General features: G+C 43.8%; 1 protein-coding gene across 1 annotated transcript in view; it reads left to right on the forward strand.

Annotated features, from left to right (window-relative positions):
- Window positions 1-22,667, forward strand: part of LOC126416589 (neurofilament heavy polypeptide-like) — a 190,768-nt gene extending 168,101 nt beyond the window's left edge. The window contains exons 11-12 of the mRNA XM_050084342.1: window positions 15,808-15,959; window positions 22,500-22,667. Of these exons, the coding sequence (XP_049940299.1) occupies window positions 15,808-15,959; window positions 22,500-22,667 (320 nt within the window). The remainder of the gene's footprint in view (window positions 1-15,807; window positions 15,960-22,499) is intronic.
- The last annotated feature ends 2,402 nt before the right edge of the window (window positions 22,668-25,069 follow it).

The raw sequence follows: 25,069 nt of genomic DNA on the forward strand, positions 1-25,069 counted from the left end.
TCTGGAGGCTACAGTCTTGAATGGTTCAAATGGCTCTGAGCACTATGGGACTTAACCTCTGAGGTCATCAGTCCCCTAGAACCTAGAACTACTTAAACCTAACTAACCTAAGGACATCACACACATCCATGCCAGAGGCAGGATTCGAACCTGCGGTCGCGCGGTTCCAGACTGTAGCGCCTAGAACCGCTCGGCCACTCCGGCCGGCTTGTGTAATAATATTAATAAAAAAAAAAAGCTGAGTGAACGGATCGACGATGAACCTGAACAAGCGTCATGGGACGTCCGCCCCGAAGAAATAAAACGAACAAAATGAGATTTAAAAAAAGAAAAAAAAAAGTATTAGAGTGCCTGCCTAGTAAGCAGGAGATCTCGCGTTCGAATCCCGGTCGGACTCACATTTTCAACTCTCCCCAGTGATTTCTATCAACGTCCCGTACAGAGCTGATGTTTGTATTTCATTGAAATTTCATAAAGGAATCCGGTTGCAGTAAGTTTATCAGGACGCTGATTAATAGCTGAAGATTAACCATCGCAAGATGCAAACCTCACCCCACATGCTCTATATTTTGGAGTAGCTAAGTTAATACCTCGCACATCAGATACTGAACCACACAACGATGCTGATTCGGAAGATGAATGTGGAAGTATTTGCATTGTACAAAGGTGACAAGTATCGTAAAGAAAAGCACCTCCGTCCACCACTGATCCTCCAAAACAGTCTCAGACGTCCACTCAGTTACAGAGCGACCTGATTTCAAGGAGCTTTGAAAGCAGGTTGCTCTGTGTGTATGCCGAAACTTTCGCTCACATGAACACGACACCACTTCAGGTAATGTATTCTAAATTTCTCGTAAGTGCAGTAAAATTGTAAACACGTAGTGCGAGTTATTTTTCTGCATGTGATGATGTGTATCGGTTTGTTATTGTGGGGGTGGGGGAGGAGGGGGAGGGAGGCGGGGATGAGAAATGCCGCTAGGAGGTGGATCCACCTTCAGACACCCCCTCGCGCGCCGCCTCCCCCTTCTTGAGCTACCGTTAGTACGTCCACCTTCAAACCCTATCCCTGATATAACGCATTGTGGATCCACCGTCAAAATCTCTTTAAGGTGGGCTATGTGTGTATGTATAGGGAGCTATGCAAGTAGACCGCTTTGTAACGTGGTGGATATGTGGAGGGTGTGGGGGAAGTGTACCTGTGAAAGTATGTAGCCCAGTCAATGCTATTTTCTTTTACAGGTCCGTCTTGTTCACGCAAACGTTTACACTTCACTATTGCCAGTTTCGCCTACTGCCATCTTCAGATCTGTTACAAACAAAACAGTGCGTAACCAACTAAGTTCACTTTGCTGACACCAAATATATAAAAGGCCTGGTGCTACATAAGAAAGATAAAAAGTGTTTACATGATCAACAGCCATGTTTACTAGCGATACATACCACAAAATATTCTGTTGCAATCAACGTCAATTTAAACATGTAAATTCACAGTAAGTGCTGGTGATGATCAGAACGCGTTTGGTATTTATACAAAGACACTGAGGCCGGCAGAGGGCACTATAGCTAGGGGACATGATTAACCAGTATCCCAAAAATGGTTAAAATGCGTTGTGAGTAGTCATTAATTAAAATTACTTCACATGGCAAAACGAGCGTCTGACAATAAAACACTGCACTGATCTACTGCACGTGGAATTAGATCCACACTTAAAATCCAGATAAAAAGTGGAAATACTAATATTGTGAAGCTCCTAGCCTGGCAAAGTGAAACATACAATTGTGCAAAAGCCAGTATAAAAAGAATAAGATCAAAATCACATCTATAAAATGGAATATTCCAGCACGACAAATGAGGTATCGTAACCGTAATTGTAAGTTAATTAACGAAACAGGGATTCTTAATTAAAAACTAAAAAATCGATAATACATTCGGAGTGGGATCTCAAATATTTGTTGCTGTTGTTGCCAACTTTGTGGCGTTGCGTAGAACCAGTTGCACTTTTCGTTTGAAATCTAATTTTTATTTTCGTTTTTCTGAAAGCATGCGCGTTTCTATCGGAAAACGCACCGTTGTACGACATAGCAGCAATCTGGTGTCTATAAGATCAGTTGCCAAGATTGCGACACGTTTTATATCGGTCAGACAGGAAGGAATTTTAAGACTCGTTTTAGAGAGCATACGTGTAACCGAAGTAAGAGCGCTTTCAGTACAGATTTGGACAGAGAAGAACATTCGTTTGGAAACATAGAGAATAACACGAAAGCATTGCATAGGGCGCCAAGAAAGATGCCCTGCAAGTGGCCCTAACCTGGTCGGAAAAAGTAAAGTACGTACAAGATAGACCGAGTTGTGCATTCACGAAAATGGCCACTCGTTTAAAAATCTCACTTAAATTAACACAGCAGAGCCAGAACGTCAATCTGAAAACTGCCAATTACATACAACATGTTGAATCGGCCCATCAAACTTTGAATGTTTCTAACTTCCCAGCTAAAATTAACTGAAATTTGTTTGTTTAGTACACAGTGTTTAGGAACAGTATCTCTTGCTGTTTTAGGAACCAGGTTTTAAATTGTAAGACATTTCCAGGGGCAGATGTGGACTCTGACCACAATCTATTGGTTATGAGTTGTAGATTAAAACTGAAGAAACTGCAAAAAGGTGGGAATTTAAGGAGATGGGACCTGGATAAACTAACTAAACCAGAGGTTGTACAGAGTTTCAGGGAGAGCATAAGGGAACAATTGTCACGAATGGGGGAAAGAAATACAGTAGAAGAAGAATGGGTATTTCTGATGGTTCTGAGGTAAAAAGACGAGGGCTAGTAGAAATCCTTGGTTAACAGAAGAAATACTGAATTTACTTGATGAAAGGAGAAAATAAAAAAACGCAGTAAATGAAGCAGGCAAAAAGGAATACAAACGTCTCAAAAATGAGATCGATAGGAAGTGCAAAATGGGTAAGCAGGGATGGCTAGAGGACAAATGTAAGGATGTAGAGGCTTATCTCAAGAGGGGTAAGATAGATACTGCCTACAGGAAAATTAAAGAGACCTTTGGAGAAAAGAGAACCACTTGTATGAATATCAAGAGCTCAGATGGAAACCCAGTTCTAAGCAAGGAAGGGAAAGCAGAAAGGTGGGAGCAGTATATAGAGAGTTTGTACAAGGGCGATGTACGTGAGGACAATATTATAGAAATGGAAGAGGATGTAGATGAAGACGAAATGGGAGATACGATACTGCGTGAAGAGTTTGACAGAGCACTGAAAGACTTGAGTCGAAACAAGGCCCCGGGAGTAGACAACATTCGGCCTTGGGAGAGCCAGTCGTGACAAAACTCTACCATGTGGTGAGCAAGATGTACGAAACAGGCGAAATACCCTCAGACTTCAAGAAGAATATAATAATTCCAATCCCAAAGAAAGCAGGTGTTGACAAATGTGAAAATTACCGAACTATCAGTTTAATAAGTCACGGCTGCAAAATACTAACGCGGATTCTTTACGGAAGAATGGAAAAACTAGTAGAAGCCCACCTTGGGGAAGATCAGTTTGGATTCCGTAGAAATATTGGAACACGTGAGGCAATACTGATTCTACGACTTATCTTAGAAGAAAGATTAAAGAAAGGCAAACCTACGTTTCTAGCATTTGTAGACTTAGAGAAAGCTTTTGACTATGTTTACTGGAATGCTCTCTTTCAAGTTCTAAAGGTGACAGGGGTAAAATACAGGGAGCGAAAGGCTATTTAAAATTTGTACAGAAACCAGGTGGGAGTTATAAGAGTCGAGGGGCATGAAAGGGAAGCAGTGGTTGGGAAGGGAGTGAGACAGGGTTGTAGCCTCTCCCCGATGTTATTCAATCTGTATATTGTGCAACCACTAAAGGAAACAAAGGAAAACTTCGGAGTAGGTATTAAAATCCAAAACTTTGAGGTTCGCCGATGACATTGTAATTCTGTCAGAGACAGCAAAAGACTTCGAAGAGCAGTTGAACGGAATGGACAGTGTCCTGAAAGGAGGATATAAGATGAACATCAACAAAAGGAAAACGAGGATAATGGAATGTAGTCGAATTAAGTTGGGTGATGTTGCGGGAATTAGGTTAGGAAATGAGACACTTAAAGTAGTAAAGAAGTTTTGCTGTTTAGGGAACAAAATGGTCGAAGTAGAGAGGATATAAAATGTAGACTGGCAATGGCAAGGAAAGCGTTTCTAAAGAAGAGAAATTTGTTAACATCGAGTATAGATTTAAATGTCAGAAAGTCGTTTCTGAAAGTATTTGTATGGAGTGTAGCCATTTATGGAAGTGAAACATGGACGATAAACAGTTTGGACAAGAAGAGAATAGAAGCTTTCGAAATGTGGTGCTACAGAAGAATGCTGAAGATTAGACGGGTGTATCACATAACTAATGAGGAGGTATTGAACAGAATTGGGGAGAAGAGGAGTTTGTGGCACAACTTGAGAAGAAGAAGGTACCGATTGGTAGGACATGTTCTGAGGCATCAAACCAGTATCAGGACTGAAGACCACAACAACAACAGTACACAGTTTATGTATATCAGCTACATCGTCGAAAAAATAAGTTTCTTTTCAAAAAATTGTAAATCGTTGTTACAACTGTAAATAAAACAACTTATAAAACCATGTTCATAATCCAATAGAAGAGGTAACATTTCTTATCTTTATCTACCTAAATAAATATTCCTTTTATCCGTTATTTTTTGAGTTACAGAAGTGTGAAGCGCCCTGTTAGTGACGAGGCACCAGCGATGCTCGGTTCCACGGTAGAGGGCCGCAGAGCCCTGTGGGCAGGTACCCGGCGCAGCGAGGAGCTCTGGTCGCGCGCCGCAGTAGTCCTGCCCCAGTGTCCAGAGCTGCGGGAGTCTGTCCTCCCGTGACCAGCACCGCCCTGCTCCCAGTGTCGCAGACTTCGAGGCTCCGCGTGAACGGGTGAGTGAGTACGTGCAAGCTACGGCTCGTCGCTGTCGCAACTTTGCTGCATCGTCTAGTGTATTTCGGGGGCCACGAAAGAGCTGTGTTATTACCGCAACCGCCGTACAGTACGTTTAGAACACACCGTGAACAGTTGTGGCGTCGCTAATACAGCGCATCGCCATCTGGGTTCGTTCTAAGAGTGCAATAATCACAATACCACTCGAAAACTTTTTCCGAATGAAATGCGATCTAGGCCAATCTTGAACACGAAATGTCTAATCTTTTAAAGCGCTTGTTTACATTGCACGATGGTCGAATACTGTGCGGTCGTGACGCCAAGTGTGATAACGAAATAAACACCGTAGTGACAAGGTGACCAGTACAGGATCGTGATTGTCTAGGACTGCGCCATATTTAAACACATTTAGTTATAAATTCTAATACTGCGAAGTATATTCAGATAGCCAATATTTAGATAATTGACGCAGCATCAACTACGAAAAATTTCACAGGCCGGTCCGCTATATAACTTTCACCTAAACGGCAAAGTCAGACTCTTGCTAGGTTTGGTGGTAAAGTTTTTGTCTATCAATAGAACTACGAAACTGAAAATTTACTTGTTAAATTAGTTCCTCAACCCGTTCGTGAGTTTTTTACGCCACACCGAACTTAAATGAACGGACGTGAGCAAAACAGGTGAACGTGTCGTTTTGTAACAAAGTAGTTCCAGTAACCTAAAAAATGAATTTGTAGCGGTAAAAAGTGGTAGTGCACATTAACATCGGATGTTTGACTTCGCTTTTCAGGGGAAAGTGTTTCAATAAGATTCATTATCTCATAAAATTTATAACGTAATCTTCTACCTAGCAGCGATAGAATCGATTAACATACTTGCAAGGGTCATATTTGAAAGACCTATTCGCTAAAACTGATTTACCTGAACCTTTCCATTGATTCATAACTCATTCATGACTGAGTTTACCTACTATCCAGTGGGTTAGAGGCAACGCAACGTCCTCCAATAAATTAATCTATAATTTTTTTTTCTTGGGCTGGGGGGGGGGGGGGGGTGGAGGGAGAGAGGGGGGACGGAAAATTCAGAAGAGTGCAGTGACAGTTTTAAGCTGTTTATGTATTCCATATCATATACCATACTAGTAGTTCCTCCTGTGATGTGGAGTTAACATGTGTAGTACTTGTTTAGTGAGAAATGACATGATAGCTATTTAAAATATTCCGTGAATAATCGTAGTGACTTTAGATTAGTTTCGAAGGAGATAGTTTCGTTGTGAGTTGGCGAGTGGTTGATAATACTTCCAATACATTCCAGAAGGCACGGCTACAGTTGCCTCACTTTTGAAAACTCCGTTCCCCTCCACTGTGATTTTAAAATTTTTGTTTGGGTTAAGAGGTTGGACACGTGTTCCTCAAATGTTCCTTCGGCACTGACACTGTTTATTAAAATCTTACGTTATGGTCTCCATGAAGGTAATATACGAGTAATGCTGTCCTACCGTCATGTGTGACCAGTGATTATCAAGAAGTTATCTACCGTACGCTTAACTTAAGGCGCGAGATAAATTCTAATGCCGCTACATATTTCGTGACTCAAACGTTTCGTTGAACGCCCTTTCCAGCTTAGTGTTTCTAGCAGATTTTCGTGATGCATGTAAACCAACCAAGCTGTGCTTCTGGGGAGAAGTCCATTTTATCGTGATATCCACACACCGTAGCGTCTTGAAGCTCTTTGGCGGAGAAACTTTTGTCTCCTAAGATTAAAAAGTGTGCCCCAATATGACACTTTTTGTAACACTCGCGTTGTCACAAAAACGGAGGCAAGGTTGGCGCAAGGGAATAGCTGTCGCTACTGTATGTAGCGTATGCCCATCGAGATGTTCTTCTGACACAACTGATTATCAGACACATTTTATGCTTGTTGTAAAACTGATACTGAAGATGATTTGGTAAGACTCAATTTGAAGAGTATTCCTGCTCAAGGCTGCTGCATCGTCCTTGCATTTTCTCACTAAACCTCAAGCTTCTATGTAGCACAGATCACATACCGTTAAAGCATAAATTTAGCCCAGATCTTGTCTATTCATATCTATATCAGAGCCAATGCAAGTTTGTGTGTGGAGGGACTGGATTTCATACGAGCATCCCATAAGTAGAACTGAGCAGTACCGTAAGCCCTAACGTTACGCACAAGATCGACAGCAACCAGACAGGTCAAGCGATGCCGTTTGGATCGGCACGAATGTTGCACCTTTCACGTTGAACCGTGGGGCGCCTCACGATTCGGGTGAAGGGTCAATACATGGAAAAATAAGGGCCCTGTACAGCTAGTGACACGGTAGGACTCACATGTGCTTAAACTGCTTGTGTCGTGATTACAGGCTGTATGTGGACGGATCACTGCGATTGATAGCAGGAGAAAGAAAGGAACATGGTTGTACCCTCAGCCTAGGATAAAAACGACCTTTCACTTGAGTTGTAGACGCACTAGTGGTCAGCTTTTGGCTGGTTTAGTGCAGCATTTAGATTACGGTGTGTCGTGGTACTGTCAGTATGTACCCTTCACAAACTATGTACTAGAAAGTCTGAAAATATCCCTAGTTGCAGCATCTATTAAATATTCGGCAAAGCAGAGAAAAACAGGACATGTTGATTTATCACCATTTGTAGTTGTGCCACATTTGTTCTTGCCGATTGAAATAATGTTTCGGAACATCGGTCTTTGCCAAAAGGTTAGGGTTCCCAGTAGCGAAATCCTCACGGTATTAGTCACTATGATAAAATGCCAAGACTCGACCTTGGGACTTCATAAAGTTAGCCAGGTGACGGGTATACGCAACATTACGTCCTTGAATTTTCTTAGGTAGAGCTAGTCAACTTACCAGCCATTCTTGAGCCATGACATGTTGGAATGCTCCCTCAGTTGTATAATTTTCACTTATTGGTTGGTGCTGATCCTATCTCGCTTAGAGCAAGAGTAGTTCATGGTCTATCCCCCTCAGTTCTGATTTTTCTACTGGGTACAGCTATGGCAGACGGAATGGGGCGTCTTTCTCAGTCTTTTTTTTTTTGCCTTTCGCTCTAACTGCTCCAGCATTTATCTTTACATGTTTGTTCCTTCGAAAAGTAAAGCCGATTCTTAGTCTAAAGTTTAATGCTACTTCGCTTGCAGTAACGGACCGACAAACTGGACGTGTAGGCGTTTTGACCGACGGATGAGCTTTTCTCGTCGGGCGGTAGGTTCCACGCAACAAATTGTGTGCAGGGCTGTCGTACCAAGAGGGGTGAAATCTTCAGATTTATGTACTGTTACGTGCGATGGTACAAAGTGTACCGTGAATTAACCTGGAATTAATGTAATTTCTAACTTCTCTACTGTATGTGTGATAGTGTATAACAAATCTGTAATTTACTAGCTCGTCTGACTAAATGGTTAACGCCAAAGGCCAATAAATAAAATATTGGAGACTGAAGATGTTTTCTAATACCTCTTCCGAAGATTATAGCAATGTAAATGCAAGGTATGAAGCACCTTTTCATTCTTTAATGAATCGATAATAGTTTCGTGACATACAAACGTCGACCTTCTGTATTTACGTTTCTAAATTATATTTCCGACACTTACCGGGAGTGAAATCTAAGAACCGAAACATCAACATTCGTTGGACGTTAATTCATAAAACTTACTTGCTTCATTGCTGTAAGTCTTTTAGAAAGGCCAGCCTATACACATGCCCTCTCTTATGAAGAGTTAAGTGTAGGATTCTTTGCTTCTAACAACTGATAAATGCCTAATTTCTTACGTACATGTCGTTCGTGTGTTCGCCACGATCACGTGTAATCTTTTTCTTTGAATTCGCAATGTTTCTTAAACTCACAGCTCATCTTTTATGCTGTATACATAACATTCACACTATCATCTTTTGTTTTACCGTGATGTATTTCCTTATTTAACTATAAATGACGTTGCACGTTTCACGAATCATTCTCGTTAACAACTGTGGGGCTACAGCAGCGTTGAATCTAAGGTCTTCCTAAAATGTGCCAGTGGCTGCAAACCGTAACGTAACTAACAGCCTCTCCTTGCAGCTTACACCCTCTCTCCCGAATACTCTTTTGTTAGGTATGGTTTGATATTCAGCGGCTCTGAAATGTATGATTCACACATTCTTAATTAAGAAAATCGTCTGTTCCAAGCTGCTTGAGCAACGGAACGTGAGTAATTTTCTATCCTTGCATTGGCCACTTCTTTGTCCACCGCTTTCTCTAGGCTTTTTTGCCTTGTTACCTTAAAAGCAGCTGAGGCAAACCCTTGTTTCTGTTTGTGTAAAACAGAGCAATCTCCAAAATATAAACGGAAGAACTAAAGATAAACAAATCACAGAAACCAGTCGGTGCCCTGTAATCGCAGAGAGCAATCGGCTGCGACGTATGTATGCTGCCACGACATTGGTCGGTCGGTAAATTGGCGGGGTGTAGCGACTGTTATTCCTGAAATACAGTTCGTTTATCCATGACTGTATTTGTCTAAGGTACGTGGTTGTTCTTACACTGTAGGGACAGAAATGGCGAAGTTAGCACGAGTACGTACCTCCATGTACAGACTATATGAAGACATTCTTGCAATTGGAAAGTTCCCAGTGCACACAATTTCAAATGTGGGTAGAATAGTGATATATGCTATTAAGACTAAATATTCCCATAAACTTGTAACCAAAACGCAATTTTTAGACGATTCAGGAGAGTAGGTGAACAACTATAGACATGCAAAGTATCTCCCTGCAGCAGTGATACTGTAGATGTGAAAAGGCGGTAAGACAAAAGTTCTTTCCAAACGCTAAATGGAGAGTGACGACACTTTGATATTTTACATGGCGAGTCGTAAAATTCAATGATTTGCAAAAAAGTCGTTCAGCGGGCTGTAGTAGCTCTGGCACTAGATGGTAGGCTTCAGACTTTCGCAGTCCTCCACATTTGTTTTCCTAAACTAGAGGGAATGCTGGAGTGGGCACCGTCAAACCACCCTCCCCTCCCCTTTGTCTAATGTTTCCAGAACCTCGTTGTCAAGACGTTTAACCCTGATAACAATCCCTCTTCGGCTCGCTTATTTCCTATAACACACAGGAGAGAACCGAACGAAACTAACGTAAGTTCGAATACTTAGTGGAGCCCCATGTTGAAGCGTAACGGATTACCGTGCATCTCTGCTCTACAGTGACTGATCGTAAATGGAGTTGCTCAGAACGGCGAACGGTCTTAGAACGTGAAAGAGAAATTCCCAAACAGGTTGACAACCTGTATTCGTGTATATGGGATGGCTCAGGACGGATGGTAAAAATTCAGGGACATCGCAGGAACAAACGTTCGAAGAAAAAGCTTAGTCAACGTTGCCTCTAAAATGCACACCTTTAGGGCTAGGAGTACTTGATCGTCATTGATGACGTGAAAGACGTGTCTTCTGCTGAAAAAGTGCTCATAGCTCGTAAGTTACGTATTTCAGTCCATGACTACTAGGTATAACTGTTTCGAATGATTGTTCCTGTCATAGCTCTAAATCACCGTTCTGTCTTCATGGCATTGGGTCGTTACATAACTTAACTTACCTCGAATGTTGCCCAGTGCAAAGTCTCAAGAGGCTGGAAAAATGCTCCAGTGTATAAGGATAAAAGAATGGACCCGCAAAATCAAATGTCCTTCACATCGGTTTGCTGCAGAATTCTTGAACACGTTTAGTTAAAATGGAATAAATTTCCTCGACAAAATGAATGCGTTTGACACGGTGCCCTATTGCATATTAACAAAGGTACGAGCGTATAGAGTAGGTCCCCGGCTATGCTCTAGTAGAGGCGAATGTCAGGTAAGGGTAACGTCAGGCGTACCGGAGGGAACGACCATGTGAATACTGAGGTTGAGATGGCGAATAGTAGACTTGGTTGTATTGGGAGAAGTGTGGGTCATCTGTAAGAGAAACGGCGTGTAGAACACATGCGACCCATTATTGAGTACTGCTGGTGTTACGGATTCTGGCTAGGTCGCAGTGAAGCAATACATCGAAGAAATTCAGAGGTGGGCCGCTAGATTTGTTACCGGTGGATTCGCTCAGACGCAAGCATGAGGACGCTTCGTTGACTCAAACGTGAGTCGCTGGAGGGAAGAAGACATTCCTCTAGCAAGGCACTGTTCAGAAATTTAGAGGAGCGGTATTGGAAACTGACTGATAACTGACTACTGCCGCCAGTCTACCTTTCGTGGAAGGATGACGAAGATAAGAAAAATTAGGGGTCAGGTGGAGGCAACATAAGTTTTCGTGCCCTTTTTTCTGTTGGCCAGTGGGACAGGGAAGCGTCCTCTACCTCTATGCGGTGGCTCACAGAGTATGCACGTATGTAGATACAGATTCCTCATGGGACAACCAGTATACTGATAGAATCTTGACGGGAGAAATTTGAACATATCAGATCGACAGAACTGCAAGGATTCCAGAAACATCGATCATATTGCAACACTTATTTGCGGCCTGTTTTGTATCTGTGTCGATGTGTGTGTTTCTAGTGTTGCTTATGTAGTGTGTTGTATCTGTCATGGAAATTCTTTGACTGTACACATATTGCAGTTTGGTGAACTTCTTGAACGATGTTATTTAAACTGTGCTCGTGGATTTAAATACCTACTGGAATGATTGTTACATAATGGTCCATAGTTAGGGAACGTATGGTTGAATGAAAAAGATGTGGGGAAGCCCCTCAGCTACGGAAGTAGTCGGGTGGAGTGGAAAAGGTGTGGTTTACGCGCATGTGGCAGCTCGTCCTTTGTGACGGGCAAGGAGTCTGGGCAGAGCAGTGCTGTGCTTAACCCCTCGTCAGCAGTAGCGGATCCGTGTGGTTCATATTCTTGGAGTTTCGAGGCCAGACGAGCTTAAGAGCAGTATTCATGGGCCTCGAAAGCGGCGTTTGGTGACACTATTATCATGGCATGGCTTTTGGACCAGTAAGAATATAATTCCGACGCAAAGACGATCTGTAACAGAGGTGGACAGTACTGCCACGACTGCGTCGCCGTCATGTTGACAGCCAGCGCACATTACTGCACCAGTGCCACCAGCCGGTAAACTGACCAGGTATTTGAAATTCGGTTGATTTTAATAGTAATCATGGTGAAACTTCCTGGTGGATTAAAACTGTGTGCCGGGCCGAGACTCGAACTCGGGACCTTTGCCTTTCGCGGGCAAGTGCTCTGCCAATTGAGCTACCCAAACACTACTCACGTCCCGTCGTCACAGCTTTACTTCCGCCAGTACCTCGTCTCCTACCTTCCAAACTTCACAGCTCCTCTCCTGCGAACCTAGCAGAACTAACACTCGTGGAAGAAGGGATATCCTTTCTTTCAGGAGTGCTAATTCTGCAAGGTTCGCAGGAGAGCTTCTGTGAAGTTTGGAAGGTAGGAGACGAGGTACTGGCGGAAGTAAAGCTGTGACGACGGGGCGTGAGTAGTGTTTGGGTAGCTCAATTGGCAGAGCACTTGCCCGCGAAAGGCAAAGGTCCCGAGTTCGAGTCTCGGCCCGGCACACAGTTTTAATCCGCCAGGAAGTTTCATATCAGCGCACACTCCGCTGTACAGTGAAAATCTCATTCTAGTAATCATGGTGTCAATAAAAATTCCATCTGTCACCCACGATTATCCCAAATCACGAACCTGAACATGAATACTATCCTAGTGAATTTAATTCAGTGTCTTTATTATAGAAACACTTATTCGGCAGCTGCAAATATAGTTGCTTTCTAGTGTTTAAAAGTTCATTTTAATAGTGTGAGAAATACTCCACTTCTAGGCCATTTTTAAATCAATCTGCAGTCATTTTCTAAAATTTGCCTTACTTGAAAAGCTGCCTGAAAATAGTAAAATTGTTAGTTCAAAGGCCGGCCATATATGGCCGAGCGGTTCTACGCTCTTCAGTCTGGAACTGCGCGACCGCTACGGTCGCAGGTTCGAATCCTGCCTCGGGCATGGATGTGTGTGATGTCCCCAGGTTAGTTAAGTAATCCAAAGTTCTAGGGGACTGATGTCCTCAGATGTTAAATCACATAGTGCTCAGTGCCATTTGAACCATTTTTGTTAGTTAAAACAAAAATATTGATCTGAAGGGAAAGATTATAAATTGTTGCATTTACGCACTTTGATCAGAATTACAAATTTTAATCGGTGTTAATTTCATGAGTGTTTGAATTGGAATTTAATGTTGTTGGCATTTCCACAGCCAACTATATTTCGAGTAGGTTAAGATTGCTTATCAAAGCACATTTTTTATTTAAAGAGTTACAGTTTGTTGTGCTTTACTTAATTATTGATGACAATACTTACCTTTTCTCTTAAGTTGTGCAGTTTTGTTAAATAGCATGGTTCTTCAAATCATGAGAGTTTAAGGGCCCTCGTGTGCTATGCTAGTTCGTTAATGAAGCAAAGCAAAGGCACTTTCAGGGCCAGTGTAGTTAGATTTGCATTCTGTTTAATTGCTTAAAACTGAGCTTAAGGAAGCGATATTTACTGTTAGCTATTCTATTGCAGCTTGATTAATGCACAGGCACAGAAACTGTACTAAGCAATAATGATGTAGAGTACGATCATTAATAGACACCCTGATTTAAGTCCGAATCATTTCCTGCTCTTTCCTGTTTAGTATTGCTATAATTTCATGTGTGTTGGTGATTACGTGTTGTTGAGAGGCATATGTTACTGTTCGCTATTTGATTGGCCGTTTGTTTGACTTCGAAGTTAGTAGTACATTTATCTGCAAGGTTAGGTTACTGTCTAATAAGGTTGGCGACCGGTGTTAATACGTAATATTACAACTTGCTTTTGTGCTAGAAGTCTGTTCGTGACCCACCTGTTCACTATTGGTTACATTCTGCTGGAGTGTTTCGGCAACGAATCCGCTGATCCTTTCTCGTTAGGGTATCTCACGGTCACAACTTTATCCAAAATTCCTCGCAGAGGTTTAACGTTAGCATCGTTCGCAGTCTAAGGTGGTCGGCGTTACCGCTAAAATATGAAAAACAACTCGCGCTTTTGTCAAAGGATCGAGGTAGTCATGTAGATACAAGATTTTCTTGACTTCCGAAGTGCATTTGTCTTAGTACCGCATCTGCGTTTGCTAGCAAAAACTTGAGCCTATGGGCTATGAAACGAAATTTCTGACTGGATAAGATTTCATGATTGGGAGGACGCAGCATGTTACTTTGGTTGGTCATTAGCACATCAAGGAACTTCTGGTGTGCACCAGGGAAGTGTTGGGACCTTGGACGTTCGTGTTTGTGTACTACACAGTATTAATAGTAACCTCACGACGCACGGATCACGAATTTACTTCAGACTTTGTACACCTCTAGTAGTTCACTGGGACAACATGACGTGTAAATAGTAAGGCGTATTACTTTCTCGATTTCGAGAACATCGGGAGAAAAGTACTACGCGTCAGTGGTGTATGGGTGTGTTGTGAGCCTGAGCACGAGCTGATGGCGGTCACATGGTTAGCGTTGAAACTCAGTAATCGCTGGAGCGCTGGATCGAGTCCCGCCTACCGTTTTCCAATTTATACTACCTCAGCATTGGTCATATTTAACATCTAAAAGGTAAGACACGTGTACTTGAATGAACTTACATTCGGTTTCCGATGTTATGTGCCATGTTTGAAGCACATCCGTGAGTGGGACGTCGTGGCCTCCTTGTCAGATTTTAGCAGATGACTTATATCCAGTGAAGTAGTGCCTGAAAAAAAAAAACTGCACAAATACTCAGTGGCATGCTGAAAAGATTTCAAAATAGTACTGTCTAAAGCAGCTGGCAGACTTCAGTTTGGTAGAGCACTAGGGAAGTACAATCAGATTCCGCAGGAGGCTGCTCATAAGTCGTGTGACCCATCGTAGAATATTGCTAAAGTGTGTGGAACCCATATGAGGCAGGACTAGCGGTGGCCACAGAACACAAAGGCCTCCACGAATGGTTGCAGGTTTCTCTAGTAGGAGAGTCACGGATAAGATGAAAGAACAGTTCGGGCAAATGCTTGTAGATAGGTGGAAACTATACGGTGTTCATGCTGATGAATCTACGAAAATAGTTCAGCCCCCTTGAGAAGACTCCAGTAGGGATCACGAGGACAAGGTCAGACTGAAGTCAGTGCGCACGCAATGGCGTTTAAACGTCCTCCCTGCACCCCAAGCGTGAAGAGGACGGGGAGCAGCTACGGCACTCGTAATTGTATTGGAACTGCCCTTTGCTGTGCACTTGAGCAGTTTGCTGGGTACAGAAGTAAATGTGCAGTCTAAATGGCGTTGTGTGCAGTGTCATCGAATTACCAGCTATCAGAAGTACGTGGTCATATATTCCCTGAAATATAAACATGAGCTATTTCAGTTCCTAGCAGTCATTGCAAGCAATTTCGTTTCGTAGCGTGTGCCATCTGGAGTGCGATGCTGATAATGTGTAGTGTTTTGGGAAATCGTGTTGCAATGAGTGGTCTTGGTGAGTTGCATTATTCAAACAAAAATAGCTATTCCAATTATAGGTAATTTCCTTGCAGCTGTACCTCATTTTGCTATCTTACTTATTGACTAACGAATCCAGCAATGCTTCGCAATTGTTAAAAAGGTATAGGAATTAGTGTGTTCCACTCTTCCCTCTGACCATCCCTTCTTGTACACTAACTCCACTATCTAACACAACCCCACCCCCCCCGTCACCCGCTCGCAATCCATCTGCTTCTCCTTTACCGCTTGCTCTCACCTCGAGCCTTTTGTACCAAATTCAGATAAAGTAATAAGACCCCACACACTGAGCCGCCTGCTTATTGCTTCGCAGCAGACAACCGTGTGAGGCCAGCAGCAATGGAAGGACAGCAGAGTCGTGTGATGGAGGCGGCGGCAGCAGCCGCTGAGCAGCAGCAGCCTCGCGAGGGCCGAGATCTGCCTGGGCCGTCTCGTGAAGGCACGGACCCGGCCGCCGTGACGCAGGTAGCGTATACCCTCTGATGTCTCTTACATAGCCCAGTAATGGGAAAAAAGTTACAGTATTATCATAAGATGTGGATGTGTCAGTTTTTGATGTGCTTCATTGCCCTCCACTACCTCCATAAAATTAGTGGTGCAGCTCTGTTAATGTACTTTCTGCATTTTTCTGAAGTCGTCAACATGATTCGACTATTTATTAGTTGCTAGTACAGTGCTTCTGGTGTCCAAAAAGTGTTGTCGTGGGCAGATAAGTCTCTCGAACAGTTTGCTGCATAAAGCTCAGAAGGCCACGGTCTGTCCATTAAATGCTGAAGTCCACACACAGTGAAGCTCCTCGTCTTCCTGCATAGCCCACACTTTCCAAAGCGTTCTCACACATCCATTAGCAACACTTTTTAAAACATACATTACTGGCCATTAAAATTGCTACACCAAGAAGAAATGCAGATGATAAACGGGTATTCATTGGACAAATATTACTAGAACTGACATGTGATTACATTTTCACGCAATTTGGGTGCATCGATCCTGAGAAATCAGTACCCAGAACAACCACCTTTTAACATTTTTAAAAATGTTAAGGATAATAAGTTGCCGTCTCTTCATCTAAGAATAGATGATGAATGTAGCTAGCCGCTAACTTTGTGTAATGTCTTGTCTGTATAGACGTGTATCTGTTGCCTTTAAGATCCCTTCACCTTCGCACACAAATCTGACAGGCGAAAAGTTAGACTAATGGAGGATTATTAGTATTATCTCTCTTCATTCGCTCTCTCTCTTTCTCTCCTTTTCTATGTACAGTTCTTAATATAATATTTCATTACCTGAAATCAGCCAAATAGAATCTTTGGTGAAGTCCTTCGTCTTGGTCATCAGCGGCTGGCTTGCTGCAAGAGATCTTTACATTTATTATTACTGTTAAACACTGCATTCAGTCGGGAGAATCAATTGTGTGGACAATTTGTTCCTTTTACAAAAGATTGCGAATTACAGATGTGTACGAAGCCTTTTTGGACGATTTAACACTCTCAGTGGTTGCAGGCTCTCTTCGACACAGCTGAAACTTCCCCACTAATTACAGGGCCAACGTGATCATCAAATGATTCAGGAAAAACTCATTCGTTCATTCACTCCAGAACAAAAAAGTCACAAACCTTATTTATGAAGGAAATTGTGTATTCAATCCATCTCCATTACATGTCCAGATCTCCGGTGATTCCACGTCTTAATTATTTTCCGTTTAGTCTCTTTCTCTTCAAACAAACCGCTAGCGGCACAAACGTTAATTGGCTCGCTTTAACGAGAAGAAAAGCAAAATATGTATCCCTCAGAAACACGTCAATCCCTCAACAGATACTTCAGAAGCTGTCCTAGTTACCACTCTAACAACCATGGAGAATGCATATATGCATCTGTTATTTCAAAGAATAAACGCACTAGAAAATACTTTGGCATCGTCGATCTGTCGCCGCATATGTTACGAGAAAATCAGATCAGATACTTTTCCAAAGTGAATGAATGTGGATGGTTTGATTGAGAGTGATTAATTGGTGCGTGGTAGAGGGTATTTTCTGTGGGGACATTACAACCTCTGGCCGTAATAACGGCCTTGATACGCCTGGTCATTGAGTCAAACAGAGCTTGGATGGCGTGTACAGGTACAGCTGCCAATGCAGCTTCAACACGATACCACAGTTCATGCAACATGCGGTCGTGCATTATCCTGCTGAAATGTAGGGTTTCGCAGGGGTCGAATGAAGGGTAAAGCCACGGGTCGTAACACATCTGAAATGTAACGTCCACAGTACAAAGTGCCGTCAATGCGAACAAGAGGTGACAGACGTGTAACCAATGGCACCCCATACCATCACGCCGGGTGATACGCCAGTATGGCGATGACGAATACACTCTTCCAAAATGCGCGTTCACAGCGATGTCTCCAAACACGGATGCGACCAACATGATGCTGTAAACAGAACCTGGATTCATCCGAAAAAATGTTTTGCCATGCGTGCACGCTGGTTCGCAGGCGCTCCTATCTGTGATGCAGCCTCAAGGGTAACCGCAGCCATGGCCTCCGACCTGATAGTCCATGCTGCTGCAAACGTCGTCGATCTGTTCGTGCAGATGGTTGTCTTGCAAACGTCCCCATCTGTTGACTCGGGGATCGAGACGTGGCTGCACGATCCGTTACAGCAATGCGGTTAAGATTCCTGTCATCTCGACTGCTAGTGATACGAGGCCGTTTGGATCTAGCACGGCGTTCCGTATTACCCTCCTGAACCCACAGTTTGATAGGCATCAGCCACCCAGAGATCATTTAATTCGACTTACAGCGTTGTGCATTAGCAGCAAAGAACGGTGGAGAGAAAACGTTCGCTAGCTTAGTGAAGCTGTAACTTAGATTGTGGCGCTGATATTTACTCATGTTCGCACTGCGCCTGCAAAGGAGGCACACTGACAAAGCTAAACGAGGAATTGCTGTAATTTTTAACATTATTGTATTGCTTCCTGGCTAAACAATTTTTGGGTAAGATATGATTTCAAAAGCACTCTACTCCAGTTCCTTCATTAGTAGCTACTTTTTGTCGTAATTAACTTATGGTATAGGTCGAAAATTGAAGTCTTGGACGAGGCTTGCTTTCGGCTGAGGTATGATCAAGCGTTAATCACTTGTTTTCTCATACTGAGAAACTAGGAGCGCTCTGTGTGTTACTTGGTAAAAACTTCAAATAGCAAAGATCACGTAAATTTCTGTTCATTTATGACAACAGGTTTCCGTTGTTAAAACTGTCTTCTGGTTTCCAGAAAATTGTTGCAGAACATGTTTGTTACAATGTTATCCCATGTTATTACGAAGGATAGAATATAGCACATCTTACAAAGGTTTGTCAGTAATTAGTGTAAATTTTTATTTCCGACCAACCTTTCTATAGTGCTAAATTTTGTTAATCGTAAAAAGCATGAGGTTCTAACTCAAAGTATACACTTCGTAAAATATTTTCTGAACATAGGAAAACTAAAGTTAGTCTGTCGAAACAGTTTGTCAAAAATATACGGATTACTAATCTTCGCTACTGCAATTTCTTACTAAAGTCTTCGTTATATCTGGTTTTCTTCCAGTGCGATGTAGGTAGTTCTGCAATAGATTGCACGGTTATCTAACTAGAAAAAATTTGAGGCTATATATAAACGGAGTTCCTGTAATTTCGGCAATGACCAGTCCAAACGGAGAGTGGTGCTTAAATTTCCCAAATCTTAGGCAGTGCTACAGTCTTCAAACAGGACTCGTGTAATGCAGTCATGCATGCTTCTCTACACCACGCAGGCTGGTCTCTGTATCTAATGCAATCTACAGCCATTCGAAGACACTTAGTATGATAGTCCTTGTCTCCCTCTAAGATGGTTCCGATCTCATACTTCCCTGCATTGCCAAACTGTTTGTTCCTAGATTTTACTGCGTGTCAACCTGCTACTCGTCCCCTAAGGCTATTTTCTAAGCAATTGCAACTTCAGTGCACAATTTGACCAGGTGGGGGGACCAAGACCGTGTGGCAGTCTCCCCTTTTTCTCGAAGGATCTACTGTTCTGTCGGCTTAGAGTTGGCCACATGTCACATCCTACGATGTGTGGATCCATCCCAGTCAGGTGGTGCGCATTGACAGTGGTCCAGATGCTACGGGACTGCCCTCAAATATGCCACCTTACTGCGAACCAAACTTGCTGACACGCTCTTCTGTTCTAGCGGACGACATCGAAACAGCTGATCGGGTTTTACGTTTTACCTGCGAAGGCGGCATCTACTCTGTAGGGTAGTGCGCACTGGCCGCAGTCGGCCGCTTGAAGGTCTGCAGGAGTGCCTCGCCACCAGCTCCGAACCAGAGGACTCACAGCTGCCTTTGCTCGGTGGCCCGGCCTGCCTCACAACCTCCCCACCTTTTCAGTTCTTCTTTTTACATCTGCGTTGGTTTACTGTCTCGTCTACATGGATACTCAGTAAACCACACTTAAGTGACTGGCAGCGGGGTTCATCGAATCACCTTCACAATACTTCACCATTATTCCACTCTCGAACAGGGCGCGGAAAAAAACCAACGCTTGTCTTCCCGTGTGAGCTCTGATTTCCCTTAGTTTGATCGTTTCTCCCTATGTAGGTTGGCGTGAACGAAATGTTTTCACATTCGGGGCAGAAAGTTGGTGACTGGAATTTCGCGAGAAGTTTCCGCCGCAACGAAAACGCCTTTTAGTGGTGTCCATCTCAAACCGTGTACTATATCAGTGACACGCTCTCCCCTATTTCGCGATAATGCGAAACGTGCTGCCTTTCTTGGAACTCTCTCGATGTACTCTGTTAATCCTATCTGGTGAAGATCCCACCCCGCGCAGCAGTGCTCCAGAAGAGGACGGACAAGAGTTTTGTAGGCTTTAGTAGATCTGTTAAATTTCTGTGTTCTGCCAATGAAACGCAGTGTTTGGTTTGCCTTCCCCACAAAATTTTTTGTCGTTTCCAATTTAAATTGTTCGCAATTGTAATTTCTAGGTATCTAGTTGAATTTACAGCGTTCAGATTTGGCTGACTTGGGGTGTAACCGAAGTTTAACGGATTGCTTTTAGCACTCAGGCTGACGTCACACTTATTTAGGGCCAATTGCCAATTTTCGCACTTGACAGGTATTTTTCCCATATTTTGCAATTTTTCATCTGATTTTATTAGATAAGTGACAGCGTCATCTGTAAACAACCTAAGACGGCTGCTCAGGTTGTCTCCTAAATCATTTATATAGATAACGAACAACGGAGGGGCGAGATCACATCTGTTCAGCTCGATGACTTTCCGTCAGTTACAACGCACTGTTAACTCGGACAGGAAATCACGAATCCAGTCACATAAGAGACGATATTCCATAAGCACGCAATTTCATTACAAGACGCTTTAGTGGTACAGTGTCGAAAGCCTTTTGGAAATCTAGAAATATGAAATCAATTTGAAATCCTTTGTCAATACGCTCAACCTTCTTGTGAGTAAAGACCTAGTTGTGTTTAACAAAAACTACCTAAATCCATGTTGACTGTGTGTAAATAGACCTTACTCGTAGAGGTAATTCAAAATCCCGCTGCATATCGACGTTAATGATATGGGCCTGTAATTTAGAGGATTACTCCTTTCTGGAATATTTTTGTGGTCTGTGCAGCTTACCATTCTTTCGGTACGAGCGGTTTATGATTATGTAGGGAGTTATCGTATCAGCATATTCTGAAATGAACATAACTGGTATACTGTCTGGACCAGAAGACTGGCTTCTGTTAAGTGATTTTGAGTTAATTCACTATCCCGAGGATATCTACTTCTGAGTTACTCATGTTGTCAGCTGTTCTTGATTAGAGTTCCGGAATATTTCAAAATGGTTCAAATGGCTCTGAGCACTATGCAACTCAACTTCTGAGGTCATCAGTCGCCTAGAACTTAGAACTAATTAAACCTAACTAACCTAAGGACATCACACACATCCATGCCCGAGGCAGGATTCGAACCTGCGACCGTAGCGGTCACGCGGTTCCAGGCTGAAGCGCCTTTAACCACACGGCCACACCGGCCGGCTCCGGAATATTTGCTTTGTCTTCTTTGGTGAGGGTTCATCCTTTACATTTTATCAACGTATACGCTTTGTTTTGTTGTAATGGAAGGCGAGGAAACGGTGATATGATGCAAAGGGTGTCTCTCACATCGCACAATATCCTAGAGTCCTCCGACTGCTTCTGGGTGGGGTCACATCACTCCTCGCCACCTACACCATCTTACCCTCCCCTATCACTACTGTTACTTCTCTCTTGATTCTCATTCCGTTAAAATAGTTCTTTAGGACGTCTTCTTACGTCCATCCGAGAAGGCTCTTCCTAGGTTGTCGTAGTTTGAACCTTTAATCACCATTAACCTAGTCGAACTGAGAGGAAGAAACCATAGAATTTCATTGCCATATCAGCTCCCGATCTCGCACCTTATCAGTATTCTTCTGATATATTTCTAAAGGTTCTAGTCTCGTGTTACCGCTTGTTGTCCACAGATAGGCTTCTAGAAATGTTCCTCAAATATTATTAAAAATTAAAATTGAATTATATTTGGACAAATTTTTCAGAAATTTTCTTGCTAATGCATCTTAAATCATTCCCTGCTTAAACCATTGTCAGCTACTTACTTGCTGAGCTTGACCTCATACAGAACAAATTTCATGGACATCTTTGTTTATATTAAACTGACTTCTATTCACGACATGGCCCGTAGGGCTAAACTGATCTTTAATCTGACAGTTGCATGTGATCACGAAACTTGTTACTTCCCGTCCGTGTACTGTTTGAATTCCTCCTTGGTTTCATTCACAGCTCGCTCAGTCAACCGGTTGAATAGCGAGGTGAACGCGCTGCAGCCCTGACTCATTGGGTTCACCACTGCAGCCTGGTATCGGCAGCTGTCCGCTGGTTGCTCTCTAGTGACCCCCGCCATACGCCGTGAGGAAAAATTGCACTTACATGCGTTTGTGCTTGCAGGAGGAGGCGCAGATGGTCACTGAGGCGGGCCCAGCTGCCAGTGCAACTGACAGCGACGACACGACGACGACGCCGCCATCATCGTTGATACCGCCAGAAGAGCGGGGGACGTCCTCCGCCGGCCGCGATATGCCGGAGCTGGAGTTTACTGCGGTACGTGGCGGTTAAAGTTAAGAAAATCGTTCTGTTGTTTGCAAAAGACCACTCAGCCCATCTATCAGGACTGCCAGCCATACGGTGACGGGCTGTCGACGCAAACCAGCGTTTCCAGCGTACGCCCACTGCCAGAATTTCCAGTAGCGACATCCACAGTGATATTAACCCTGCAACCTCGGAAGAATATAGGTCCATTCTAGATTACTGCTTGAGCTGTTCCATTGCCTCCAAGTTTATTTTCGAGGCTTATAATACGTTTGTAGACTGGCATGCGGTGGCGACGTTGACGATACACACATCGACGGGGAATAGTGCAACCCGCTTGGCGCCAGGCCGGCACACCAGCAGACGCGCGCTGCTAGTGCTACTATAGCGCGCGTACGGGACAATTCCCGGCCGCCCAGTGCCTGCAGAGTCTAAGTCCGTTATCAGTGCGTTACGTAATCCAGGTCACTCGTCGCCTATATAAGCGGGCAGTGCACGTCGGCGGAACCATTCCGCTTCACAGCTCTATCTTCAGAGAGGCAGCTTCTTTGACCTCCCAATCAAGGCTGTTACGCACCTGCACACGATGCCGTGTAGTCTACGCTGCTCCTGTGCAGGATTGAGGCCTGGCTGAGAGGCCTGGCTGAGAGGCCTGGCTGAGAGGCCTGGCTGAGAGGCCTGGCTGAGAGGCCTGGCTGAGAGGCCTGGCTGAGAGGCCTGGCTGAGAGGCCTGGCTGAGAGGCCTGGCTGAGAGGCCTGGCTGAGAGGCCTGGCTGAGAGGCCTGGCTGAGAGGCCTGGCTGAGAGGCCTGGCTGAGAGGCCTGGCTGAGAGGCCTGGCTGAGAGGCCTGGCTGAGAGGCCTGGCTGAGAGGCCTGGCTGAGAGGCCTGGCTGAGAGGCCTGGCTGAGAGGCCTGGCTGAGAGGCCTGGCTGACCGTTTGTAGTGACGTCACAGCATGTTACGCACAGGCATGGGCGAGAAGGCACTATAAATTATCAGTGCCTTTTCCATCATGGGAATTCAATGCAGTTGTGTGGTTGGCATGTCCTGCTGTTCAAATTAGCTGTAGAGGGACTGAGGTGGAATAAAAACTGTAAATACCCATCTGAAATATTACTTGACACACAATTAACCGTAAGGTCAATTAGCTGCTTAATTTTAGAGCTCCAGTGAAATGTGCTGTGTTGGAGCCTGATATTTCAGAAATAAAGCTTTCCTATCACATGGTACAAAAACATCGAGTATCAGGGGGCGGAGAAAAACATCAAAACACAATTCATTAGCATATAATACAAGGTAGGGAAACAGATGTCATTCAAAACAGCTTTCACTCGGCTTGGATGCCCCTCTGGTGTTGGGGGTAGAATAGACCTGTGCTCCCTCCTTGCCTATGCAACTGTCTCTTCATTGGGTCATGTTTTTCACTTGCCTTGACTGTTCTTCGGACTTGTGAGACTTTTCTCTTGATCTTTTTAATGCTTTTCCACCAAGTTTTTTGGCTCTCAATTTTGGTCCCCATTTTGGGTTTCACCTTCGCTACCCAAATTTTCAGTGAAATGTGGGCCGTTTGGGGAAAGACGCCTTAGTGTGGTGCATTAACTCTCCACTGTCCATTGTTATCTTTCACACCTACCAGTCAAGTTGATCTACCTCTGCACCCAAAACCCACAGCTGCAACCAGTCCATTTTGGAGGGGATGCCATGTACCCTCTTTGTGATAGCCCCCTGACAACGCAGCAATACCACTGCTGATGCCTGAGCTGTAACAGTCAGCCGAGGAGTAGGTGCCTGTCTACTTGGGGGACTGGGACTCGGGGCAATGGCTACTCTACCAGCTGGCCTCTGCCTTGGCTGTGATGCCAGCAGGAAGAGCCTCCAGAGTGGCGTCAGGCTGAATGATCCGCAATGAAACGGATCAAACGTAATGGTGGCAGTGCCAGCATGGTGGTCTCATTATTCAGGAGCAGTGATTTTTAATGCAGAAGCTTGTAACATTAACCATGCCTCAAGACGAGAGCCAGGCGAGAAGAAATGAGTGGACAGTTCGGATTTCTTGGTTTGTTCCAGCACTGATGGTGGGTCTTTGGCTACAAATAAGCCTATGTTTCTCGTTGAAAATATTGATAGATTGGGGATGTTGTGACAATAGATGAGAGATGGATGAGCACTTCAGGCCTGTGTAAAGTTAGCAGATACACCAGTCACCATTTCTCTACATAACTTCAACAGAATTCAGGCTCTTACCTTTCTTAGAGACCTAAAGCTGGGGCAGTGTGGAGTCCATTTTGTTCGCCACATCGAGAAGGGACCCAAGGATAATAGCAGACATGGGACCTTCTATCCAAGCCTTTGACAGCAGCATTTTACCACATAAGGTTGTCGTGGTTTATAGGTCTGATGTCATGCCTTACTTTCCTCCTCCGATGAGA

Source organism: Schistocerca serialis, chromosome 8 (assembly GCF_023864345.2).
Source record: "Schistocerca serialis cubense isolate TAMUIC-IGC-003099 chromosome 8, iqSchSeri2.2, whole genome shotgun sequence".
Taxonomy (NCBI): Eukaryota; Metazoa; Arthropoda; class Insecta; order Orthoptera; family Acrididae; genus Schistocerca; species Schistocerca serialis.